At 39.9% G+C, this 27,839-nt stretch overlaps 1 protein-coding gene across 1 annotated transcript in view; it reads right to left on the bottom strand.

The window, feature by feature from the left end:
* LOC308123894 (protocadherin-15-like) overlaps positions 1–27,535 on the bottom strand; it is a gene marked incomplete at both ends in the record, with an annotated part of 180,180 nt that extends 152,645 nt beyond the window's left edge. Inside the window, 3 exons of the mRNA XM_080486619.1 lie at positions 10,711–10,776; positions 11,171–11,185; positions 27,409–27,535. Of these exons, the coding sequence (XP_080342745.1) occupies positions 10,711–10,776; positions 11,171–11,185; positions 27,409–27,535 (208 nt within the window). The remainder of the gene's footprint in view (positions 1–10,710; positions 10,777–11,170; positions 11,186–27,408) is intronic.
* Between the last annotated feature and the right edge of the window lie 304 nt (positions 27,536–27,839).

Raw genomic sequence — 27,839 nt, 5'->3', positions numbered from 1 at the left:
ACTATGTACTGCTTTAAATCTGGATTTAATTTTTCAACAAGGGATAACTTGAATTGAGATCCATTGTATATAGTCACTTTTCAACCTTTTCACAGCAATGACACTCATAAAAAAAGTACTTTTTTAAAAACTTAATGACATATTATGAGAACAAGACATCTTGAGATACTAATTAACACAGCGTTGCTTTTCAGACAGTTATATAAAAGGAACGTGCTTGGAGGTCAAGGTTAATGACATATTGTTAAGTTAGGAATCAAACTAAATGAAATGTCAAAGCAATATATCAATATATGTTATGTCATATGTTATAAGTCATCTCCTGCAGTTATTTTTTTGCAGCCATTTGACTCATGATATCACCCATCTGCCACAGGATTATTTTTTTTTTTATTAGTGAGATTTGTCTCACTAATAAAGATTTTGAGTATGTTGCTGGTTTTACTGTCGCTGATGCTCGATTCCCATTAAAACGCCTTCACACAAAGCTCTTTATTACACATAAGGACAATGACTGTATCGATGTTAGAAAAACATACAATTCAAAACTATTATACATTTTTTTTCTAGATTGGAGGTGGGCAAATCCTTGTTGCAAAGGGGCCACATGGACGGAAAAAAAAACCTAGGTCAGAGAAACAAGACGAACTCAGTTCTGCTCAATATTAATACATCCATCGATCCATACATCCATCCATCCATTTTCTTCCGCTTATCCATTTCCGGGTCGCGGGGGTGGCAGTCTGAGCACTGTCACCCAGATCACATAGCACCAATTAAGAATCTTCCTGCAGGTGGAGCCCATGGGAAATATTAATACATCTTAATGCATATACATAAACCTAAACATAACCGCTCCCGGGCCCGTTGCATTAGTGAAGTTGTTGCTTCAGCCTGTGTTTTGTCTATTTATGGCACTTCAAGATGTTATCTTAGAACGCAGCCATCTGTTCTCTACAAAATAAGTACACCTCTGCACCTTCGACTTCATTAAATACGTACTTAGATGTCCATATCTGGTTAAGAAGGAGACAGTCTGCTTTTGTATTTTTTTCCACTGCATTAATCATAATTCAAAGAAAGTAATAATTCATATCTTAGAAACACACTGTACAGCAAAATGGTCTCGTTAGAGGGAGGAGGTTATAATATAAGGAAGACATAACTTCAAAAAACATTGTGTCTGGACAACATAAAACGTCAGTAAGAGGTTGATCAGCTTGGCAGGAGGAAGTTCAAATGTTGATCTTTTTAATTGTGTCAGAGAAACAAACCCTGGGAAGTACTGGGATTGGGAATTATTCATGAAAGTAATGTCAAAATATGGATAATAGTTTTGTGCTAAATGGCCAATGGATTTCACCTGTATGGAGCTTTTTCCAGCCCTTCAGCTGTCCCCAAAGCCCTTTACATTGTTAATCACATTCACCCACTCACACACAGCAGAGGTGACAGCTGCTAAGCGAGCTGCTCGATATATCCATCTGCAGCAAAATTGGGGTTCAATGTCTTGTTCAAGGGCACTTCAGCATGAGGACAGGAGGTGATGGGAAGATCGAACCTTGTGTTTAAAAGACTCTACCAACTGATCTACAGTCGGCCCCTGTAAAGATATGTAGTAATGTGTAAAAAAATCTTGAAATCGATTGAAGAAAGGGCAGAAAGGTTGATTCATTCTACACTTTATTTTTGTACCTATGCTGACAATAATCACAAAAAAACCCCCCCAATAAAACAGTGGTGTTGCATGGTTTATATGAATTAATTTTGACTGAGCAAAGATCTGCACATGGCCTGCATGATGTATTATGCAGGTCTGCTCTAGAATGACCTACTAGTAAAATCCGTCTCATAATATCCACCATTTTCACGACCACTCATTCTTCTTTTTGGGCAATATCAGTATAAATGGCGGTTCTTACTTCGTATTACGTCTCTTCAGTGTTACGAGCCTGTCCTATGGTCCGCTGGGTGCCACTTTAACCCAACTTAGTTGTCAAACTTCACACGGTTCAAACTGTTTGCATTCGTAGCTGCGTTATTAAAACTCCCACACAGGCCAGCGGTGTGATTAAATCCAGGATTTTGGAAACACCTTCCCAGTAGGTCTTCTGGATTTATTTCTTTTTTTTTTTTTTTTTTTTTTCTGTCTTACTGAAATTCTCATGCTCGTTTATGGACAAACACACAGCAAGGGTGAAACATGAAATATCTATTGAACAAAAAAAAATAAAAACAGCAGAAATTTACACTGCTTCATGCTGTACAGCTTCAACTCGCGAGAGACTCATTACCCAGTCCTACACCCTGCATTATTAATCAAAAATGCTATTATGTCCCATCCTTCAGCACATTATTAGACAATGCAGCTTCTTGCTCTGCAGAAATAACTTTCTCTGTGTGCAACGGGGGTGTTTAAAACAGATTTAACTCGGCGTGCGGCCTTTTAACGGGTGTTGCTGCAACAAATAGAACAAATCACTGTCAGTGTGTACACTGAGACGAGCAGACGCAACACAATGTGGTGGAAATAGTTGGCATGATTAGTCTGCTGAACCGTCACCTGATCTTCTATATGAACGAACGTGTGCGTTTGTTGGTGGGAGAGTGAAAAAATCTATTAGAATGAAAGCTAAAGAAAATCTGAAATGACGGGGGGAAAAAAAAGAGAGTTGAAAAAGTTTATAGGCAGACTGGATTGTGTTTGTGCGTTCCACAAAACTTTATATTTTCCGTGCATGTGCACACACGCGCCAACATAAACACACACACTGTGTGCTCTCATATCTGATCTGACAGACATAAAATTGGGTCACGGCCTTCCGTGCTGCCATGGAAACCTTGTCAAATGCTTTGCCGTGATTCGTCGATTTTAAAGAAACTGGGAAATTTAATGAAATGGCTTTCTTTATATGAGGAATGGGATGGAAAATAGAATCCATTAGAGGAGTTTCATTCCTTGCCATCTGTTGGCGATCTCTCGTCTGATTTTTCTGCTTTGGTCTCGCAATATGGATAAAAAAAGAGAAAGGAAAAATAATCCACAAGTATAAGCAAAGACGAGAGAGAGAGAGAGCGAGAGAGAGAGAGAGAGACTACCTGCACCTTGTGTAACTGTGTCTGATTTAATACCACAGACCAACTAATATGAATGGACTGTTTTTTCACTGTCCTGACTTTATAGGATGTGTGACTGAATACTGCACTCAGCAGCAACTGATTAAATTGAGCCATGAGATAAAGCATACAAGCAGAACTGCATAAAACCGTGCGTGCATGCTGGGCTTTGCCCCGCAGAGGACAAGAAGGGATTGCCCCCCACCAAAGAAAATGGGGACAAAGAGCAATTACAGAGCAAGAGAAATGGAAAATTTAAAAATTTAAAAAAAGATAGGGTTGACTGAGAGGTTGATAGAAATATAGAATAAAGAGAATATGAGGTGAAAACAGAAGCACTGGCGGTGCATTAATAGAATTTTTACAGGACATTAGCTGAACTGAATGGGGTAACACAGAGTGGGTCTTTCAAGTATAAATATCTGGGTTTTCGACCCACTGGTTCTTCCTTCAGCCTCTGAAGTGAGGAGGAAAGTGAGATTCAAGATAGATAAGCTGCAGATAGTTGGGGCAGTAAAAGAATCCACTGATGACCTGCATGTGAGGCAATAATCTTGTTAGATCATACAAGTATTGTGGGAGGATTAATATTTATGTAATTAGTAGTACTGATATTTTTGGTGAGTCCAGGTTGCGACGTTTTAAACCTTCAACCTTTTTTTTTTTTTTTCAAAGTGTATAGGAAGATACAACATTGTGTGTGATTTTATATTTCTATCTTTGTAGAGCCTCAAAACAGACAACACACTGCATTAGTGTGGCCCTATTTACACGACAGGTGTAAAAGTGATGGGTGTGAGGTAGAGCTTGCAAATGCATTCTGTCAATACTAAAGCTTACACAAGGACGAGGCAGTATGTTTATGTGTATGTATCTACATATGTGGGACTTTGCGTTTATCTTATTTGTGAAAATTCGAGCACATTAAACTTTTGGGTCTGGGCTTTCTTCACAATGAAGGGCCTCACATTTAGTTAAGGGTCATTTAATGGTACAAAGATACTATATGCCAATGGTATCATAACTGAGCCTGTACTAAGCCCAACTATGATAAGATAATACAAATAAATATCAACCAATCCCAATATTAGAGGTTAAATCTCCAATTTCACTGTGTCCATGTTTTAAAAGGTTCTTGGAGAAAATATATTAATTCCAAGTTGCTCCCAACGGTGTAGTAGTCACCATTACTGTGAATGGGTGAATGTGGCAGGGTGTGCGAAGCACATTAAGGTTAATTGCATGGCTTTTTGCCAGAGATGTGATGTTGGATACATCCTCCATGAGAAAATTGTTTGTTTTAAGACATTACATGTTTTACTACTAGATAAAAAATTTGTCAACATAAAGGAGTGTTGTTGTTTTTTCCTGCTTTAAATTCAGATTTCCGTTTCCAATCACACATGAGTTGTCAGGCACCACACGAGAACAAATTCCTGCTCAGATGATGCGTAGAGAACGAATTGCAAGATCTCCAAAACCAGAGAATACAATACCGTTTTTCATTTCTCTCAGCCTTGATCTTTGGAGTTTTGATCTTTGGGCACTGTGTAGGTAGGATTAGATAACTGGGCTCAACACTAGATTACAAGAAAACAGAGGACACCACAAATATAGCTAAGTTTGTGTTGCTGTTTTTTGTTTTTTTTAATCATAAAAAGGTGCAGGCATCTGGACTCAGATATTTTTACCGCTACATAAGCCACCAGATTCAGCATTTACTGTTCAATCAAGCACATCTGCTGACACACTGATAATGAGTTGGAAGTGTTCAGGGGTAGCTCAGCGACGGCGACCTTAACGCCACTGAGCACCTTCATTAAATTCCTTCATTAAATTTGGGTTTGTTGGCTGTAAAATGAGCTGTGGCCCTCAAGGACCAGGAAATCTCCGTGTCCATGTTCATGTAATTCATATGCATGTCTTATTCTAATCACACATGTGATTTCAGCATTACTTATTTTTATGACATTTCCCTCTGCTAAAATCCACAAACTCTCCCTCTTTCCTCCACCCTCTTGTCTTTCCTCAAGTCCAAGAAAATCACCCTAAAGCCAGAATCTCTATTAAATCTGTAGCACTCTCTCGCAGTCGTAGAACAACACATGGCATCGTGAATACAAACGAATCCAGCGCTAAGTGATTTTTCAACAGTGCTGCTAGGGAGATTACTGCATTAACTGGCACAAACACACCCTTGTGTATACAGAATATAGTATGTACATGATTATCAGCAGCAGAACAGTCACACGGACAGAGTGAATCCAGCTCTAAATTACAGACCTGGAAAATTCAAAACATTTTGAATCAGTGGTACCAGATTTGTTGTGAACGTCTAAAAACCTATGAACGGAAAAGGAAATATGCAACATGTCCTTTAAAAAAAAGGTTCTGCTGCTTTCTGTTACTGACGTCTGTGCCATGATCTTGCAAAGATTTAAATACAACTTTTTTTGGACGCACAAAATACTGATTAGGAGTTTAAAGATCACAGGGAAATCAAAGTGAATGACAATGCATTATTAACATGGGTGATTTCAGTCACATCACATTTTGAACTCATTCATTTAAATAAATGAATTAAAAAAGCTGTTAAATAGTATACTTTCATTATGAGTCAGTGGATGCGGTTTGAGGCGGATGGGACTGCAAGAAACACAATCATAGCACAACATAGCACAATATAATAGAACAACAATGCTTTATGAATGCCGGGGGGGGGGGGGGGGGGTTCTTGCAACAAAGCACCACACAGAAATAACACAGAATAAATAGCATAGAAGCTAAAATGTCAATATGATAGGTTATAGGTGAAATAAGTACTATTAAATATTATTATACATACAGCTAATTCGGCCAGTACATAAAATGCACAAATAATCATGACAAAGATTTCAAACAAATTCAGAATAATTGAATAACTGTTGCAAGGAAATGCATATATTTCAGAAGTATCGAATCAACATAATTGTGATTGACATTTTATCAGGGGGAGTCAATAGATTTAACCATAGGGCGGTCATCAAAATGAAAGAGAATGTCAAAATGTTGTTTCAGTATTGTTTTAGTATTGAAATTTAACATCATGTGACATTCTGACAAACAAAAGTCTATTGGAAAGAGTAAATCTGACCAAAATCATACACATCTCACCATTTCTTGCTAAAAAAACAAACATATTTCTGTCCCTACTTACAAGAGTTCCACCATCCAAATATGCAATGTACTATTTGCAGCAAATGAGCCTTAATATGACTTGCAGTAAGCGTTGGTTGTATATTTGAATTGTTCTTTAAAAGAGTGAGATATTCAGGTATTTGAGCTTCATCAAAACTCAATCTCTCAATGTCACTCATTGTTTTAAAAAACACCAAAGACGGCCTTGGTGAGTGGAACAAACTGCCACAATAGCTTATGAGCTGCAATTCAAAAATAACAATCCACAGCGCCATAAAATGTGATTTTATATGAAATGCATGTTAGTTTCAGCAGTAAACTATTCAGGAAACCCTCCTGCTTCTCGCCACATGTGTCTAAAGATTGATTGTGCATCAATGAACCGATGAAAAGACATCTGTGCTTCATGAAGTGCGGTCCTCAGAGCAACCATAAGTTCACAATGAGCCCCAGCATTTACAAACTCACTTTTCATTACGCATCATGATGGAGGTCAACAAGAAGTCCGTGAGTTCAAGCCTTTCAATTTCACCGAAACCTCTCCACTTATACCAATTGTATATATTTAATCACACAAAAAACAATCTTATCAAATTAGAAAGAGAGATAATTGATGTTGCTGGAATGAGAGAAACTAACAGCTGCAGTGCGAGATGTGAAACATGGCTCCTGTTGCGTAGCTTTGGATGTGAGAGCAAAAACCTCCTCATCAGCACTGCTTTGAATATCTGCAGTTGGATGAGCACAGTAATTACCTAAACGAAACATTTGAAGGCCAGCGCACTCAACACACCACTATCTCCTCCTCTGGCGTGCCCCGACACCACCGATCCAACACACATCCACACAATTATTTCATTTTCATGATCAGAATCAGACACCCACACTAAAACTCCCGTCCAATTATGTTTGTATCACTTCTGCAAGCTATAGTGGTTTATCTAAATATGGAAATAGAAGCTATACAGGCAGTGCTTCTTAAATAATGAAAGGCTGCTCACGTCTACTGTATTGCGGCACCTGCAATTAGGAAGCTTGTGTGGACTTTCACTCTTTGGGAAATGTTTTCATCCAAAGCTTTTGATAAAGCAAACTTGTGACAGAAGCTATACCATGAATCAAAAAGTAGAGCTTTGCATGATTGGATTTACAGGTGATACAGGTTTGGTGATAGTTTCTTTGGTTTGCTGTGGCTCAGGCGGTTCAATCACGAGTTCCTCTGCAGTGGAAGCAGAGTTGTCCTTGAACACGGCAAATTCCACCTGATCTCAGGTGAGGATTTTGAATTGGTTGTGTGTGTGTGTGTGTGTGTGTGTGTGTGTGTGTGTGTGTGTGTGTGTGTGTGTGTGTGTGTGTGTGTGTGTGTGTGTGTGTGTGTGTGTGTGTGTGTGTGTGTGTGTGTGTGTGTGTGTGTGTGTGTGTGTGTGTGTGAAGGAAAGACGAGCAATGTGAAGCACTTTGCACCGTGCTTGTATAAAATCATGTGTCACATGAGCAGACGGTTTACAATTTGAGACACTTTGAATAAGTTATGGGGACTTTGTTGTCATGGTCACAGTAACAGGCACAATTGTAATGTTGTGAGGGCGTCAGCGTCCAAATAAATGAGAGTGACTCCTCCTTGGATGGGTAGCGCATTCTATTCCTCACAAATGTAGTTTTTATAAAAAGTATTCCGTTTCCAGCCTCCATAAACCACGAGTAGCTTACACGCTTTGATAATTACTGAATGACACCATTCATTTATCCAACCTTTCATGCATTTTTCATACCCGGGATAAACTCTTTGGGTTTACACACCGTCTCGGGGTGTCGGACTTGTTTCACTCGAGCTTGAAGTTTTTCAAAAGATGCATTCAGCTATAACTCCGTTCGTCACTACAATGATGCCATATTATATGTCACTGTGTTGCTAAATTTTAGTAAAAAAAATGTGTCCGATTTATCTTTCCCTTCAGCTTGATGCGTTGCCATTTTTCCCCCGCTGTTTCAAAGTACTTGTGTGTATATTGGAGACTGGATGTTAAGGTTCAACACGGCCATATGCTCACAATACTTTAAAACTTTGAATTTGTAATTTTTAAGACAAATATTTTCTTAATAAATTATGCACTTTTAATGTAAATGCATTAATTTCTCAGTTTTGACACATAAAGGAATCAAATGCTCACTCGCCTATTTTTATGCATATCTTATAAAATCAAGAGAGCTTCATGACTCCCATGAATCTTTTTTTGGGCCCCTCAGTTGGGAATCATTCCTCTATATATTTTAATCCAAGTCACGGCGGAAACCAATCCAGGCTGAATAAAGGGTGACGGGTACATTACAGGGAAAACACACAAACGCACTGGGAACATCCTCACTGTGAGGCCAGAGTTGTCACAACTACATCACAACACCGTAGTCTTATTTAGTTTTGTATTGTTTCCTGTCTGCCATTGTTGTTTACTGACAGGCTTTATGCTATGGTAGGAAATGCTCACTGCTGAAATGTACCATTACTGTTTATTAGGTATAATGTTGTGTCTTCTTGATGTGTCCTTGTAGTATTCAAATCAAGCCCTCGGCCCTGCAGAACACTACCGCCACCGTTGTTAAATACCAATAAAGATTCTGAGCACCATCTGCAAATCAAAGCACTACATGTAATTACTCACGTGCATACTTTTAAAGATCAGAGAAACACTGTTACAAGGGAAAATTATTGGCTGGATAGCTTTGCAGACTGCATTAAGTATCAGCAGATACAGACGTGCCAGTTGAGCGGATGGAAAACCCCGCTCTCCTCTCTTGTCTGCTGTTGCTACGCTAATCTCTGTTTATGTCAGTTAGGATTACAGCGATCGGGTCTCACACTTCGAAACTTTGCGGTAAAGCAGACGTGGCAAACACGATGACAGGTCGACGCCACTCAGCGGTAATCTATAGGCATGATTCAAGCACACACTCAAACTTGTTCGCGCCCACCTACAGGAAGACGTGGACTTTACTTCAGGACAGTGTAAACCTAATTACTTTGCGGACAAACAAGAGGATTAAATCCATCAATTAAAATGTGATCCCTCTTTAAATAACCTCAAATAACCTTCTGGAAAATTGAGAAACCTTGTGCAGAACAGCTTCCATCAAACAAAGGACTTCACACAAATAAGATTTTGCATCAAAACACACTCGTGAGTCAACCCTGGTACTGTAATGTTTTGTTTGTTTTGCCAAACGACGCCACCATCAAACCCGGAATGACTAATAATCCAGGAAGGTCTCAAACAGCTGATCTGATGCAGAAAAACAAAAGAAAACAACTGGAGAATATTCCTTTGGTGTGGAGATAAAAGAGAAGAGAAGAGAAGAGAAGAGAAGAGAAGAGAAGAGAAGAGAAGAGAAGAGAAGAGAAGAGAAGAGAAGAGAAGAGAAGAGAAGAGAAGAGAAGAGAAGAGAAGAGAAGAGAAGAGAAGAGAAGATTTAGTCGCAAAGTAATGGCTTGAATTTGGATTAAAACCAAAAATTACTCAGGAGATGACAAAAATAAGCACAATGTGCTTTCAGCCTCAAAGAAAACAATTCCAGAAACAGTCTTCTTTCTCTCTTGTGATTCTTTATACCGTTCAGGGCTGCTAACATGCTGAAAATGCAGGGCACATCCTGAGCGGACCAGCAGTTTGGCACGGCTGAAATAATCCCACTGAAGGGCGATTTAGTATCGTCAGGTGACCTCAAACATCAGATCACTCAAAACACAGTGAGAACATGCAAACTCCACACAGAAAGGGCCAAACACAAATCCACAACAATCATTTCCAGAGCGCAGGCCCAATCACACAGAACCAAACGCTTGTATGACGATTACTTTGGAAGCTAGAACCATCTCTGTTAATTCAGCGGGGGAACCAGGAAATGGCCAACTGTGTTCAAAGGTAACAAATTCCAAAAGCCACATCGTCCGCTGCTCATTAAACTGCAGGATGTGTCTGAAAAGCCAAAGTTTCCTCTTCACTTTGAAGTTGGCAGACAACATGTGAAGACACCAAGACGCGACCCTGACCAGAAGGAGCAACTTATCCCAGCACAAGCAGAAAGACGCAGCGACTCTTCATACCGTGTTGCTCGTGCTCGTTCACGGGGATTCGCCTCAAACTCAATGACCTCGCCGCCCGTCTTTAGCCACAGGGATCAGACTTCAACTATGACAGATTTGGCACAGGCTTGATGAATATTAACGAGTGTCGGGAACATGCCTCGTCGGTGAAGATCACGGAGAAAAGGTCAGCGTCGTCTCGTGGTGTTTGTTTGACACGCGGCGAAAGGTAATGATTATATTAAAATGTTTATTTGTAACAGCCTTCACTTGTCAGGTGTCACAGCCCGATCCCATTTGGAGCACAGAGAGAGTGAGAAATAGTATAAATACTTTACCATTTGGGCTTTCTTCATCTATGGCAACAATGGTGGCAGGAGGGCCAGACCGCGACAGTTTACATTCTGGAAAATGAAACAAATTAATTAGGTGTTATTACGCTTGTTACATGACAATGAAATGTATGCATCCACAAAGAAATGCAAAGAAAACAGCAATGAAAGCCCAGTGATTTATGAATAAAAAGCTTGGTGGATAAAATCTATAGGTCATTAGCCCCGTCCGTGGAAGTGGAATACATGGGGGAAGAAAACTAAACAAATTACCCCAAAGAATTAAATGTTGCAGGAAAAAGAAGCGAGGCTAGAAGTGACAGTGAGAAGAGACTAATGCCCTTTTTTTTTTTTTAAACGACAGAGTTAACACACTACAACCATCTTCGCGGGGTCAGCAGGGGTTAATAAAGTAGCACAGTGATTGAACACAGTTAACGGGGTAAGAGAAAGGAAATGTTCTTACCCTCATATTGCCAATCTGCAGTGAGAAGGAGCCACAGAACACCAAGGAGGAGGAACGGAGAAGAAGTATGGTAAAAGCAAGTGAGAAAGGAGAAGAAGAAGGAAAAAAAGTAGTTACAAAGGATAAGAATTAATCAGCAGGCATGCAGTGATAGCAATAAAAATAATGAATTGTAAGCAAGTTCCCCTGAAAAAAATCCACTGTGAGGTTTGTGTGTCTGCATGTTCAGCACTGAAACGCTGATTTATCTTTATTGTTAAGCTCCTCTGCCTTCCACCTTCAGACACCACCCACACCTTACAGTGTTTTCACGAGGAATAATTCATTTTAACCCCAGCTGAAGGCTTAAAATGGTCCCACACTGAGGGAGAACAACCCCTGCATTCGAGTATTTTCTTTCATCCGACATCCTTGTCAGGGAAAAACAAGAACACCCACATTCACCAGACAAATCAACATTATTGTACTACTCTGGAGGATGTTTGGGAAAATCCCACAGGAATGCTGTGAGATGGATATCTGCTCACCTAGAAAATAGACTTCATGGAACAATGATCACACTCTCTCTCTTTCTCTCTCTCCCTCTCTCTCTTTCTCCTCCTCTGCCACTCCATGAAAAAGCATTACAGCTGTGTGACATCAGAGTTTATCTCACTCTTCACTCGTGTTGCTTCTTGTATTTTTAGTGCAGAAAAGGCTATAAAATGTTTCCTTAGATTAAACTGTACCACACTGTCTCCACTGATTGCCTTCACAAACAGTCACGCGGGGAACTGAGAGCCACTTATCAGCTCATATGAAGCCGTCGAGTTCTTCAATTGCAACAATTCTGCAGCTGCAGGGTGGATAAGTTAAAATAATGTGTAAAAGAATTCCTCACAACATTGTGCTTCAATAGCAATTTTCTTGTAGCCCATTTTTGTCAAACACAAGAGAGTTAAAACATCCTGAATTCTCTGGAAATTCCTGCCACGCTTTTGTTCTGACAATATATGTAGCGGAGTGAAAGTTCTCCACTCTCGCCTATGGGCATGAAAACCAAATTACAGATACAAGCAACTGAAATGAGTATTTTTTTTTGCATTTTCTTGGGTGTATTTCTTTGTTGTAGAGTAAGAAGTTAACATTGAGAGGAACCAGTGATTCCAGTATGTGATTACTATGCCTCCTGATTGCCTCGTCTACCAGGCTCCTGCCACTGGGACCAAGCCCGTCAGTTGACTTAAGACCTGCTGCAGAGATTAGGTCTGTTCACTGGTCCAAGATCAGCTCAGGGGTCGACGCAAAGGAGCTGGAGGAAGATGTCGGGGAAACGGGTTTCTGAGCTTCTTTGCTCTCTATATTACCACCATGACTTAAAGTGGACGAAGAGGGAAATATAGAGAGAGATTACTAAATTGGTATGTCAGCATTAACTGCTGCAGACTGTTCCAGTTTTTGAGTTTTGCACTGTAAAGCAGGGCTGAGCGCCTCATTTTCCCGCTATGTAAAATTCGCGTTACCATTGAGATTTAAGCTGACGTGAGTTTTGCTCAATAAGAACCACCTCTTGATAGAAGGCTGTTTTATGTGTACACGATTTCTACGTTACTGTTGCTCTGCGTCACTTTTTCTATCCCACTCTTTACCTGGAAATCACAATTGTATTTTTTAATTAACCATATTTTTATTTCCCACTGTGCAACACCAAGCTAAGTAAAAATGGCCAGCTTTGCAACCAGTAATGTAACTATGGCCACGACTGAAAGATGTGACCATTTTATAGATGTAATAAAACCAATAATAACAGTAATTGTCATTTGATTGAGGATTCCTTAATGACACTCTGAGGGCAGAGCTAAAGGGCCACTTATGATGCCAAGGTCGAACATAGAAAAATACAAAGTTTAGGTACTTATTTTGAAATAATGGGACGTATTCTTCACCTCTCATCTTGACTGTCATGGTTAGTGATTGCAGTTTTGGTCAAATGTTACACCAATAAACACATAATGATTTTGGGTCATACACTTAAATGCCATTTTAATGATTTTTCACCTATGATGCATTCATGGATAACGAGTGAATCAACTTCTGAGTTGCATCTGAACTGGAAGACGGAACATTTCTGTGAGCTTCAAAAGGCAAATTTGCAGTCACTCAACCCTTCAGCATGGACATGAAATATCATTAATGATGAAATAAATAAATATTGTCGTGTAAATACTATTAGTGAGAACACATTGACCTGACCTTCACAGTTTGCACGCTACAAAAAGCAGCAGTAATTCAGAATGAGAAGTCAAGTTGTTAAATACTATTGACAAGTGTGATTACAAGCATAATTTGTTTTCCATTAGGGGTGATAGCAAGACTGATTATTTTTCGGCAGAATATGTCAGGGTGGTCTTGTTTGTTATGTCTTGTTGTGCATTGGGATTTCCCGAAGTGGTAAGTTTCCGAGTTCCCAGCTGCTTGAATAGACTATGTCTGCACGCTCATTTACTCATTGAAAACACAATGAGCAGTGTGATTATTTACAATAAACTAAAAACGTGTTTGTTTGGTTTTTTTCTTCCACAAAGATAATGATTAGTTTTTAGTGATATTTGTCCGGACATAAACCGACCATATTTCCCACCACTCAGCTATTTGAAACTTTTTTTCAAAGAGTGCATCTTGGGCCAAGCAAAGCCAGAAAGATGCATGACCCATGGAGCAATAGTCACTAGTTACATCAGTCTACCAGCTGTCCTGTGTGTGTGTGTGTGTGTGTGTGTGTGTGTGTGTGTGTGTGTGTGTGTGTGTGTGTGTGTGTGTGTGTGTGTGTGTGTGTGTGTGTGTGTGTGTGTGTGTGTGTGTGTGTGTGTGTGTGTGTGTGTGTGTGTGAGAACAGCAGATGACAGATGTGTATCCCCTGCTTGACTGCGTTTTTATCCTTCAGTGTAAGCTGATGCCCTCATATATTACTAACCAGCCAATTGTTCTCTCTCTCTCTCTCTCTCTCTCTCTCTCTCTCTCTCGGGGGTGGACCCAACAGCAGACTCACACGAAAGTCCTATTACAAATAGAGTTTATTCATAGATCTGGCAGAAGTGTCCAAAGGGTTTACCAGGGCGAAATCCAAAACCCAGAACAGAGTCCAAAAACCATTAAACAAAGATCGAAAGAACACAACGATAATGCTGGGGTGTCGGGAACCAGACGAGATGAGCTGACACAGGTAACAGAGGGAGAAGGGTTTAATTACACTGGGAAAGGAAACTCATATGAGAGTAATTGACACAAGGAGGGGAAGACATTTGGATAATTCCAAACACGAGGGGAGACACACGGGAGCTGACGCAGACCTGAAACCTACTGTACCTGTATTAACAGTTCATACATTATTATATCATTTGCTGGTTAGCTTTAAAAAACTACGGCCTGTTATGTAATAATACAGAAACTACCCAGCATTTCTTGAAAATCTAATATTTTATTGCAGTTTTTGTCAAAAGTAGAGTAGGGATACCCCGATACTGTCAAGTACTGTTGGAGTACTCCTAAAATCTGACTGATACAACATAATATCAAGAGGCGAAAGATAGTTCGTATAACACCGGCAACTTAATCACTAGTCATATTTAGAACAGCAGAGTTAGCCGGATGTTGCTCATTAATTTGAGTGACCGGTGAATCCAGTGCTAAATGCTACATGCTACACACCGGCGATGCTACACACGATTAAAGCATGACTGACACAGCGAGCTCAGTCTCTCAGTCTACTGCATTCATTGCACAGTGTGTAAAGCCCCTACACACTGTGCAATGTGTATTTTTGTGACAGTAGTATATTGGAGCTCGATGCTCCGCCTGAGTTGGACCAGACTTGTGAAAGTCCGTGTAAATATGGATTAAGCTAATTGTAATGTGAATATTTATATCAACAGGATTAAAATCCCCCTCAACTGCCTTATCAGGCTCACCTCATTGATATGTCAAGTTGTTCAGCACTCATCCTGGGGTGGGCATTCACATGTACTCCTACCTCTCAAAGTTTGTGAGGAAAAAAATAAAAAAACAATCACTGAAATGACTTTGTGCATGACCAAGTGAATAAATTCATCTAATGCCAGGTTTCTGTCAAGCTGATGAAAAGCTCCATGGAGAGCTGTGTGAGGGGAATGAGGTCGAAGCATTCAAGGTGTGGAGCTCATAAAGAAAAGGGCTTAAAACTGTGAAATGGGCCTATCCGTTCCAATAATATCACAAGCAGTCAATGACAAAAGTTGCCCCCGATTCAGATTTATCATCCGTCCGATGCCTCTTTTATTTAAACCTGGAGTGTTACAATCGATATCTTCTTTATTTTCCATTCAAATTCCGCCCCTCTGAATTTGGCCGGAAGAATGAGCAGGTGCGAGTTGCCAAGTGTGGCAGAAAGAAGTCCCCATTAAAAACAAAGTCGACTGAAGACGAAGAGTCAGTGGAGTGATGATCAAGAGCGGTCGGCCAGAAGTCCAGGCACTTTCAACTCTCGTTATTTCAGTGCACACAACTTAGCAACCGGCTCGGCAACGTGGTTTGTTTACATGCATGCATGATCCTTAGAAACGGCCTCACAACAATTAACTCTGTATGCACAGTCACGTTCACACAGTCGACACAATCGCGGCCATATGCCGAGCTTCGCTTGCACACTCACACGTACTACAGTTACCATTAAATATACATGACAAGACTGTGACTCACTGGGACACCCAGACAATACCAAGTGTGTGTGTGTGTATGTGTGTGCAGTGTGTATTCAGCCGGCGTAAATTAGATGCAAGGAGTCAATCACCTTGAGGAGAAGAAAATACTTTAATTGTTGTGTTTATCGCATTATAATAATCGAAGGGATTTATATTAAGGGTTGTTTTCAACTTTTTGGTTTGGGTAAAGGGATTAAACAATTTAAATGATTTCAGTTATTGCATTTTAGAGCAAAGCTCTTTTCTTTTCTGCTTCCTATGCCTGGAAAAACTAATCAGGCGCTATAAAATTTTCTGACCTTCAACCTGTAAAAACAATAATAATAAAGCCAAAGTGAATAAATCCCAAAATGTTTATTGCTTTAAAAGTTGAGAAAAAAATACTTACTAGTAAATTAGTCTGTGGTATAGAAAAGGGATGTACAGGGATAAACTACAAGGAAGAAAATCGGAATGTTCACTTTATCACCATTAAATTGTCTCAAAATATACAATTCCTTCCTGAATGACAGCGAAGAACACCATAAGTATCTCTGATGTTCTTGAGCTATCACCCTGGCCCGCGTCCACAAAAAAAAATAATGAATTCATTACATTTTATGATGTTTCGGATTGGGCCTTTGAGCTCATTTTACAAGCCATACAAACTTACACTCTGTCGTCTAACGATTTGCTTCATCGCAAAACGTTTAAAAGTGGCCGTGACAATTAAAATAAAAATAAAATCTGTTTACCTTTTGGGAAAATGTTTCTAATCAGTTGACGGTAGTAAAAATTATAACAACCATTCTATTGCACAATAAAAAAAGACAGTTCGAAGAATTAGAGCTCTTTTATCTAATGAAACTCACTAATCACCAACGTTGAAGATACTTTATACTTCCACAGTAGTATTAAAAACTCATGCCTGTCGGCAGCTCTTTGGGGCCTTTGAGCAAGACACCAAAACCCCCAAATTCTCGGCTGCATGGTGGCTTCCAGTGAGAAAATGGTGGTTAACGAGATTTTTCTGTTGTGCAACAAACTTAGAAGAGACTTATAGTTGTTTTTCTACATGGACTTCACTTTAATTAGTTTACATACACCCAAAAATTTTATAGACCTGAAACTTCATTCTTAATCAAGTTTGTAGATATTGTAGATATATTTGAAGTTACAATTATAGAAGCCGATTAAAGCATATCACTGAGCTTACATCTATCTTGTTTAATCCATTTTAGGGTTAAAGGATAGTGGAGCTGGAGGCTGGATACACTCAATCTGGCCAAACCACCAGGTAAATTGTAAAAAATTCAAATAAAACATAGATTATTTTAAACAAATTTCTTTAGACCTAAGCTGAGATGTGCAAATTGGCATCAGCTTCAAAGTCATGCTGTCAGGGTGAGTTTGTAAATATTTTATATTTCATCACATATACTCTGCGCCACAACAAAGACAAACTTAAAATCTTTATTTCAATGCTTATTTATGATACTATGTTTCCGGTCTGGCCAACCCGAGATGAAATTAGTTTGCACGGAAGCAGACTGAGAGGTGGCGGCACTCTGCCGACACCGGGTGTATTCAGGAGAGGAGGAAGGAAAGAGACGAGACAGGAGACGGGACACGAGCAACAGACAAATCAACACGTTGACGTCAGGCACCAAGATACAATCCTCAAACTGCTGACTTGATGATTCTAGAAAATTGTAGCTACAAGGTTAACACAATGGCCGCTAACTTTCTCATCTTTGGCGAAGTGAAAAAATTAAAAAAAACTTTCTAAAGCTTTTTTTTAATCTTAAATTTTTTTCACCTTGCCATATTGTGAAAAATGTGCTCTCATTCGATCAAGTTGTACTCCGCTGAATCCCCCTTGTTGCCATCTGCTTTATATTTGCTTGGCTACTTTGCCTCGAGTCTTGATTGTGAATCGGACAAAAAAAAACAGAAAACTTGTGAAGATGGTGAATATTTGAGCATATTGCAGCGATGAAGACAATGGGACGTAATCTCCAGAGACGTCTGCGCCGGTCAGATATCTGTAAAGAATCCTCTGTGAGAGCAGAGTGGAGAGTCTAAAGGCTTTTTGCACAGCTTGATTGATGGCTAAATAATTTGAGTCTGGCACACAGCAGAAAAGATGGCAAAGTAAACATTTTATGATGAAACTGTCCGTTCATATGCGCAATACTGAAGTGGAATGGATAAAACAACAAGAGAGGAGATGGAAAAGTCGGGTGTTTAGAGTGGAAACGTGTCAAGGGGGTGTCATGTGACATTATGGAAATTAACTGTCAGAGTTCTGCTTAAAATACAGCAACGCAACATACAAAAACCTGCTTTAAATATATAACTTGAGTGTGTCTCATGAATGCCCACGGTAGAATTAATAAGGATTAACGGCAGCACAGTGACCTAATAATGTGAACAGTGTGTGTGGAGCATTCCCACAGCATGTGTGGGCGTAAAGCCATTAATAGCCTTTCACAGGGTTTGTAAGTTAATTACATATTGGGGCCTTTGATATAACTTACTTAACATGCAAAGAGCCTTTTCGAGATAATTCACCAATTAAAAGCACATCATTAAAAATGTGTCAATTAAAACATTAAAACGTGAAGCTCCGCTTGTAATTTTCTTTCCTTCTTTTTCATTCATGCTATCAGATGCAAAGAGTGTCTGGTCCGCTGCACATCTCCACACATTTATCAAGCAGTTTTTCCACCAAAACCCACTGGCTGGCTGACAGGCTTGACTTTCTAAAAATATACCGCACAGTCTTTCAAACAAGAGAAGTGAGACACGCGGTAGTAAAAGGTTGAAATACAGGAGCAGACAGGCTGGAGAAAGGGTGTTTTTTTTTTTTTTTTTCATCTAAAAGTTCTCGTGTGTCATGTCCTTTTTAAGCTTCCATCAGCAGGTACACCAATCTACACATCTCTCTGGGGTCCGATCCCTCTCTGCCTTCCCTCCTCTACCCGACCAGCCAGCCGTTCATCCATCACCCATTCATCTCTCCATCCATCCTCTCCGCCGATCTATTCATCCATGGAGGACAGAGGAGGAACAGTGGGGGACAAATTGGTGAGGAGACGGGAGACGATTTGATGGGAAATAGCGGAAAGAAGCATAGGGGAGGACCGGCGGACTAGGACGGATCGAAATGGAAAGAGGAAGAGCAGATGGGGAGAGCTGCGATGAGGGGAGAGGAAGAGGAGTGAAAGGAGAGGATTGTCGAAGGGAGACAGTGTGACCTTGTGTTAGATTGATGCATCTCGGGAGAAAACGGATTGTCGACTGGCTTGCACACCAAAAAGTACACACACACACACACACACACACACACACACACACACACACACACACACACACACACACACACACACACACACACACACACACACACACACACACACACACACACACACACACACACACACACACACACACACACACACACACACACACACACACACACACACACACACACACACACACACACACAACTGTAGCGATCACCACTTTGTCACTATGCTGGCTTATCCATTATCCTGACTCTCTCTCTCTCTCTTTCTGTCTCTCTCTGTCTAGTCATCTGTCCTTTCTCTCTCTTCCTCCCTCCTTCTGTCCCTCTCTTCCTCTGTACTTGTGTTGATCAGACAGTATTAGTTCTAAAGACACAAGCTGTAGTAGAAATACAGAAACAGCCAACCGGAAACCCCAAATCGTCCAGTCCAGAGTCTTGTATACAGATTACAAAGTTCCAAAAGTATTTTGGACTGGTTCAACATTTTTCAAACTTTGCATGCATACAAGCAACTCAACACTGTGTATGTATCCCAGCTTATCGCTTCGTAACTTGATGATACTAAATAGTTTCTTCATAAAGAATGGTACAGGTAATGTGACTGTCGCTATATTTTAAGACAAATGTCACCTTCAGTGTTATCATTGTTTACTCTCTTAACGCTGGCATGAAGGATAAATACAGAGGAACAGGAAGTGAGAAGTAAGACATCCTCCGACACTTCTCAGGCTTACTGTCTATCCCTTAACACAACATACATATAGTAAAATTGCTTTGTGTAACAACTTCTGTTAGTCTGTTAGCTTCAGTTTCCAGGTGATCAAGTGATGTAAACAGATGGCACATTGGACACTTTTTATGATAGAGTTTTGTGTGATAAAACTTTTCAATGCTGAAATAAAAGCACCTGTGGGATTATGTAGTGGTGATTTTATCAGCTGGGAGCCTACAATGGCTTTTAAAATGTTTAATGGGGTCAGTCAGCAACATCTCATCCTCTGATTCCTTCCCAAATCACACCCGGACTATAACTAAGTTTCAAGTGCCTATAAAGTTAATTGACTTAAAGTACTTAGGAGAGGTAGAAGAGAAGTGAACGATCAGAAGACGAATGTACAGGAATTATGGAAAACTGCAAGGAAATGTGTGAGGGGTTGAAGGGTGGAGGGAAAAAAAAACAATCTAGAAAAATACCAGCCTGGTTCAGAGATGGAGGTAAAAGAGGGAGATGACATGGCTGATGAGAAGAAATGGTAGATGGGGCGGGAAAAAAACAACCAGCAAGTGGCAAGAAGGACAGAGACGGAGAAAGAAGAGACGGTAATGCTGATGTGACAACAGATGGGAAAGACACTCTTCACAAACATTGAACAACAAAGAGAAGCAGTAATAAATATTAAAATCACCTTGGAAACTCCAACTTCACTCACATCAACACACACATACACACACACACACACACACAAGTGACATTACAATGTGGCTCACCCGTCACAAGCTCGAATACTGGCTTCCACCGTAAAACACAAACTCAAATTTACATGCATAGTCGTCTGAGTCAGATCAGAGAAGACCACAGAGAAGCAAAAAGTTAAAAAAAAAGAAAAGAAAATCAAATAATCCAAGCATGATAAAGTGTTGTATAATGTTTTGATATGGAGCTTCGAAGATGATTAAAGCTGCTGGAATGGCCAGAAGAACCGCATGTATGAGAAACTTTTTTTTTTTTTTTTTTTGCTTTTCGCTCTGCGAGTTTCACATAAAGAGCTGAAGTTAGTGATTCAGAAATCTCAAATAATTTAGGCTGGGGCTTGTGGAAGAAAACACAATGTCTAGTGATTAGCGCTTTTGCCTCAGTGCCTTCAAATCTGCAGGCTGACAGGGTAAGTCCCTGCAGAGGTTGCAACATTCACTAGATAGTTTATTGATTCCCTTCAATAAATGGATTTCTCTGCATTTAACCCGTCCTGGTCATAGTTACCTTAAATACACATAACTCTCACCTCACTTTCACCATGTTTTTCACATATTCAGATTGTTCCCGTAATGCTTGTCTACGTATGTTCCTGTTCGGCCTCATATTGAATTTGTTGAGATAAAAAAAAAAACCCTGTGGTGTTATTGAGACATGTTAAATCATGCTTTAGCCGTCTTCTTTGAGCTCTTTTGGGGCTGGCCGCGTTTCTTTGATCAATCGGAACATTCTTCCCGTGCATTGTTTTTTTTTCTGTCCCACATACCAAAAGAATGCTTTTAAGTGGGTGACTCTAAATGGCTCTTAGGTGTGATTGTGTGCCTGGGTTTGCACTGTGATGGCCTGGCCAACTTGTCCTTGGCCTTTCGCCCTACGTCAGCTGGGATCGGCTCGAGCACCCAGCAACCATAAGCTGGAGCAAACGTCATAGAAGGTGGTGAGCGTGTAGTCAGTGACAGTCATCACCCCATTAGTTAAGAAGAAATATGCTCAAGTATGACAACTGATAAAGCTAAATTGACTAGGTGTGAATGTGTGTCTCAATGTGACAATGGAGCGACCCCTCCATGCTCCACCCTGCCATTCACTTGGTATTGGGAGAAGCTCCGGCCAACCTAAACTAAGTGATGGGTCACTGACAGAATGGCAATGGATACAGTATTGGCCTATTTAACACCGATTTATAAGAAAGATCTTGCCCATGGGGTTTTGTTCTCGCTGCTTTAATTGGAGAAGAGAGATCAGGTTGGTGATTTCAATGTCTGGAATCATTCAGGTTGTGAATTTCAGAGGAAATTAATATGAATGAATTAAAATTGAGCAGACTTAAATGCCAATCTGCCAGTACCTTCAATCCTACTGGCCTCTGTTTTCACATAGCTAAAGAAGAGCTCATTACATTAAAGGCCATTCTTTTTTTTTTCTTACTTAAGTCTATTATCAAACACCCTGTACCATTTTTCTTGACTAGCAGTGCTGTCAAATAAAGTTCAATCAGTTTAGTTGCATTTCCATATATCTCGACAGTCACGTGTGTTCTATTATTCTATATGTGTGACTTGGTAATGCATGGTGGAATGGTCCATAATGGTCAACTGTCAAGAAAAGTTTCAGTGCTATAATAAAAAAAAAAAAAAACAGCACCTCAGTAGTAAACAACACCTCCATAAATAATTAAAAAAGACTTTGGAAATTACTCATAAGCATGTAATGGCATTTGGATTGTGTACTTAGGGATGTACACATAAAGAACTGTGTTTTATGGCACGTCCTCAATGTTTCAACCGAGGCTCTAAACTACACTCATTACACACTCAGCTACATCTACAGCTGAATGACCATGTTTTTCATCTGTATCTAACAGTGATGGGTTTTTCACAGCACGGTGGCAATCACGTTGCACAATTTACTTGCTTATTTATATTGTTCCTCTTAATGCAACTGTGAGCAGAAAGCTGTGAGCGTGAGCTCATTCAGAGCGATGCCTCATGGGGAAAAGCCCGTGAGTTAGGAATTAGATTGGGAAGGGCTACTGTCATACCACGGACACTTAACACAGAGTCTGTTTCCAGGAGTTCTGGAGATGTGGGGAGTTGGCTGCTCTGAGAAGTTATGGCAAAGTGAAAAATCACTTATAGTTTATAGACGAGCACTATCTATTCACCGCACTGGCATACAGGAGCTCTTATAGACAGCTGGGAGGAATTACATGCACAAGCAGAAATACACTCACGTCACATTCAATATATGACAACTCAAGCGTGGCTCTTTTCATCCCTTCTGTCCTGTCTTGTTCACATTCACAGATAAGTCACATTCAATTAAAACAACCAGTCAAGCACTGCCTATACGCAACTTGCTTCAAATTGAATCATAATCAGACTCAAGTACAGGAATTCACAGCAGATGAGAGTTCATATTTGAATCTGCTGCTTCTCACACAAGTGACGTGGAACATAAAGTACGAGTTTGATACAGCAGCCAAAGTATGCTCCTTGTGTAGTAAAAGTTAAATTGGTTCTAGTAATGAGCGTGAAAAAGTTATGAGTTTAATCAGAAGTTATGACAGACTTTGTGGGATGAAAACAAACAGTAAAAAAAGCTTTAGCGCGATTAAACCTCCAACCCGAAAGCCTGATTTGACACAAGAGGTCGGTCACCCAGGGATTGAGGCTCATTAAAAATTTACACATACTCTTCTCCCCCGGGAAAACCAAAAGTGAGTAAATATAGCCTCTTACCTTGGGACTCAAGCTAATTAAAACATACCAGTCCCCTTGTCACGCAGAGGTCCAAACTGTTAAAATCAACTGCTCGTCCTGGGACTGGAGCTCATTAAAAACACTCCAGCTCTGGTGTCATGAGGGAAGAAAACTGAGTAAAACGCCGTCTGTCACCTGGGAACTGGGGCTCACTGAACATGCTATTCTTGTTAAGCGCAGATGCACGGGAATAATGACTACGCTCCTGTTTGTGAGACCCTGACAGCAGCTTTATAGGTGTAAGAGACGGCAGGCGGATATCAGGAGCTGACTGTTCCCTTGAGGAGATTCTCCAAAGTCATTTTTTTCCCCTCCAACTGGATGTGTCTGTTTTATGTTATTATTATTATGACACTGTGAATAACTGAGACAAACTGATAAAATTCGTGGTCCAATTTTTGATTTCACTCAAGTTGAGTATGTGTTGGCTGGAAGTGTGTTGCACGGTAATAGTAAAACAAATGCATTGGGAAGTAACGTAGTTATTCATCACTTTTCTTTAACTTAAAAGCAGTAAAAGACCTGCAGAGCTGCCGTCTCTCCTTACTCCTTTACATCTTCTACACGTCTGACTCCTATCCTGATGAAACCATTACCTTGTCACAGTGAGACGGTTTAGAGCCTTACACTCCTGGTAGGGTCACTCATGTCACAATAATAGAGAACAGATGTTCATGTGACAGCTCCCCAATGCAACAGTCAGACTCTTCTCCTTTGTCTGTTGCCTAGTTGTGAAACAAGCTACCAAACTCCATTTGACCTGCAGAGTCCCTCTCAGTGTTTAATGAGAGACTGAATACAGTTCGTTCATGAACACCTTTAGTGAGCAGTTTGTGCATTGCTTCTTTATACTTTATACTTTATGTTAACGCATCATCCTATCAGCCTCAAGTATCAAAGTAGTGGTTTGATCACCGTGACTGATAGAAAATAGTTGCAAGTGGTATCAAAACTTTTATAATGAAGGACATCTTTCCAAGCTGCCTACTACTGTAAGACATGCCAGAGGAAGAGCCGTTTTATCCTGTTTCCAAACAGATGTTTGAATATTTAGGTCCCGTTATTTTCCACATCAGTGAACTTTTTACCAATTTACAAAAATGGAAAGAGACCAGTCAGAGATGTCCCATTAAAATAATATATTATTATTAGGAGGATGAAAATGGACATATGCAAGCATCCAGGCACAATAAACCGACATCTCCCTGTAATGGTTAGATCTACTTATTATTAGTTTCTTTGTATGTTTTGCACCAAAATATTCACTCATGCTACCATTTGCATTCGATACTACAGATACTGGAACACATCATGGGGCTTAAAAGTAAAGCACTAAACTAATTTCAATCCTATTTATCAGACAGATTCCACTTTGTTCATGTTCACCGTAGGCTCCACGTTAAAGATGGAGTTCCCCAGGGTTCTGACTTAGGACCTTTACTCTTCACATCATACATGCCTCCGGTAGGGAATATTATCAGGAAGCACTCGATACACCTCTATTGTTATGCAGATGATACACAAATATATTTATCTATGAAACCAGATGATACTAAACAACTTGCCTAACCAGAAGCTTATAATGAATGCATTAAATCATGCACATACAGTATGTGATGTGAAGGAATGTTTCAAAATGTGTGGTTCACAGCAATATCCAGCCTCACAGACATTTGATACTGGATCCTTGCCTTCTTTCCTCTGCATGGAAGCACACGCATTTGCGGAAGCTCACCCTTGGCTAAAACCCCCATCAGCCAAATGCCAACCAGATAAATCTCAAGGACTAAGAGTTAAATGGAATATTAATATTCTGATAAATCGAGCAGAAAGTCAAGAGAGTATTATGCTGAGCTCTCCCATCGGTGATGACTCCATTTCTGTTTTACCTTGCCTCACTCTGCCCTAAGATCAGGGTATCATGAACGTGGCTTTATTCGCAAATGAAAAAAGAAAAATATATATATTTAGCTTTTTATTTTTTCTCAGTAACTTCTTTTATTCAGATGAATTGTGGATTACATGTACAGCATAATGTGATGTAAAAGCAAAGAGAGTGTCATGCCAGGTTAAGAAATGCCAGCATTTGAACACGGTACCACCAGTGCATGGAATAATGATGTGTGAACATATTAATGTAATGTTACTTTTGCCAGTAATTGACTACTATCTAAAAATGTCTAACTCATAAATACTCTAACCCATTATTGTTGTCCTAAAAATATTAACATTAGCTTGCATTCACAGCACATGGCTCAAACTGGAAAATCATAGAAGAGAGGTTTCACACAGAGGGACCATGATCCAAATCTGGTCCGCAAGAGGCTCCAATCTGGCCAAACCGTCAAGCAAATTGGAAAAATGTTACAAAAAAATAGTTTTTTTTAATAACAAATTACTTAAGAGTAACACAACACTGAGACTCATGCTGAGATATCAAGATGTTGATTTACAGGTCAGGTTCACTCAAGATGAAATTGGGCTTTATGTGGCCCCTGAACTAAAATGTGTTTGAAATATCTTAGGTAGCATTTTCACTGTGTCCCATATTTGCATCATGACTCAAGCCCTCAAACTTTATTTATTACTGTATAGTCACATTTTAAAGTAATTGTTTTTTCAATTGGGAATTCCTTTAACATTTAGTAATTATCTATAATAGTCTCATTAATCCATCTTTAAACATGTTGGAGGAACACATTGACATGATATTGTTTTAAAGTGAAAATGCTAAACTTTCACTGCGTTTTGGGCGTCCGTTTACATAACAATGGTGCTCAGAGAAATGAATAGTTTTCAAAACATTGCCATGCAAAGATGAATCTTTTGCCTGCACATGTGTACTAACTGCATTGTGAGTCTCCACCACAAGTCACAGTGTTGCTTTGAGATACAGTGGGTATGGAAGTCGGATACCTATCTATCACGCTGTGCCATCAGGGAGGTGTCTGATCAGTCGTAAACTCAATCTGCAGCGCGAAAACGGCCCCTGAACATACCGACAAAGTCATAAAGAACAATCTTCCGAGACATAGAGAAGTCCTGCAACAGATGGTACGGCCCCCACAGAGTCTTGATCTTTACCTCATCAATTCAGTCAAGAGACAGAACCAAATGAGACAAACTTCCTCAAGATGTTTTCCTACCTGCCAAGTGCACTGAAAAACTGTGTACAAGTGTACCCAGAAGAATTGGAGGGGTTTTAATGGCAGAGGGTGCTCCCACCCACTGCAGGATTGAGGGTGCTTTTGTTATCGCACTGCACAGAGTCAATAAGCACTCTTCATGTGATTATTTTTTTATCCATCAAATCATCTTAAATGCACCTCTGGAAAGTCTCAAACAGCAGAGATATTACTATTTGGTGGTAGAAACTGCATTCAAACTTGACAGTCCTTCAGACCTGGTGGATGAGAAAAGTCTCTAAAAATATAAATTGAAACAATTCACAGCAACGCATTAGCCACTCAGAAGAAGCTGCTGAACTTAAGGGAACTATAAGCTTCTTGTCAGAGGCAGGGCGAAGTGAGAACGTTTATGATTGTACTATTATTTCCTTATTATGTGGCACGTGGCACAAAAGATGTCAGATTGAATAAAAACAATTATTACCAAAGTGTTAGTTAAGCAGGAATTAAGAACAAAGTGAGGGGTAGAAAAGGCCATGAAATGCAACAGTAACAGGAAAAAAAGATTAAAAGAAAAAGTACTAATGATGCGATTTAACCACCTCTGGTACTATTCTCTGTCAGACAATATGATATAAATCTTCCACCATCAATGGACGTATGCAGATCGACTACGAATTAGAAAAAGAGCTAGGAAATAGTGGCATTTACTAAAAAGCTGTGTGTGCAATTCTGCTATTAAATCGCAGCTGAGCAGGCTGGCTTCAACTTTGAATTGTAAGATCAACAGGAAAAAAAAAAAGATGAAGACAAGAGAAATGAGGAGACGTCGCACCAAAGAGTTTGAGACACAAAGACTTGCTTTACCTTCTGCGTCTTGGCTCAGACAGGTTGACAGCAGCAGCAGAAGCAGATAAAGGACTCCTGTGCCCATTACGCTCGCCCATCTGACCCGGCCCCGTGGCAGTGGCCCCATTAAGCGGATTCTAACCATCTTCACCACCATGCTTCACCAAGCATCCAGCTGTGCGGAGAGAGGAGACAGACACGCGTCAACACATTTCGTCACAATCACACACATCATGTTTTAACTGCGCAGTACGCAAAGGTGAAAACAGCAGATCAAATTACGTTTGAGTGAAGAGCAATAAAGTTTGGTGGGCACTACATGTCTAAAGATTAAGGATGAATAGACATACTTTATTTTATGGAAAATCCACCATGACAATGTAACACCAACTGACAGTGTTCGTTGCAGCTGAACTGCAGAGGAGAGCTTCGGATTAAACACTGTTTTC

Source organism: Lipophrys pholis, assembly GCF_963383615.2.
Source record: "Lipophrys pholis genome assembly, chromosome: 1".
In the NCBI taxonomy this organism is placed as follows: Eukaryota; Metazoa; Chordata; class Actinopteri; order Blenniiformes; family Blenniidae; genus Lipophrys; species Lipophrys pholis.
The sequence above is the reverse complement of the archived record's forward strand: the minus strand, read 5'-3'. Positions and strand labels throughout refer to the sequence as shown.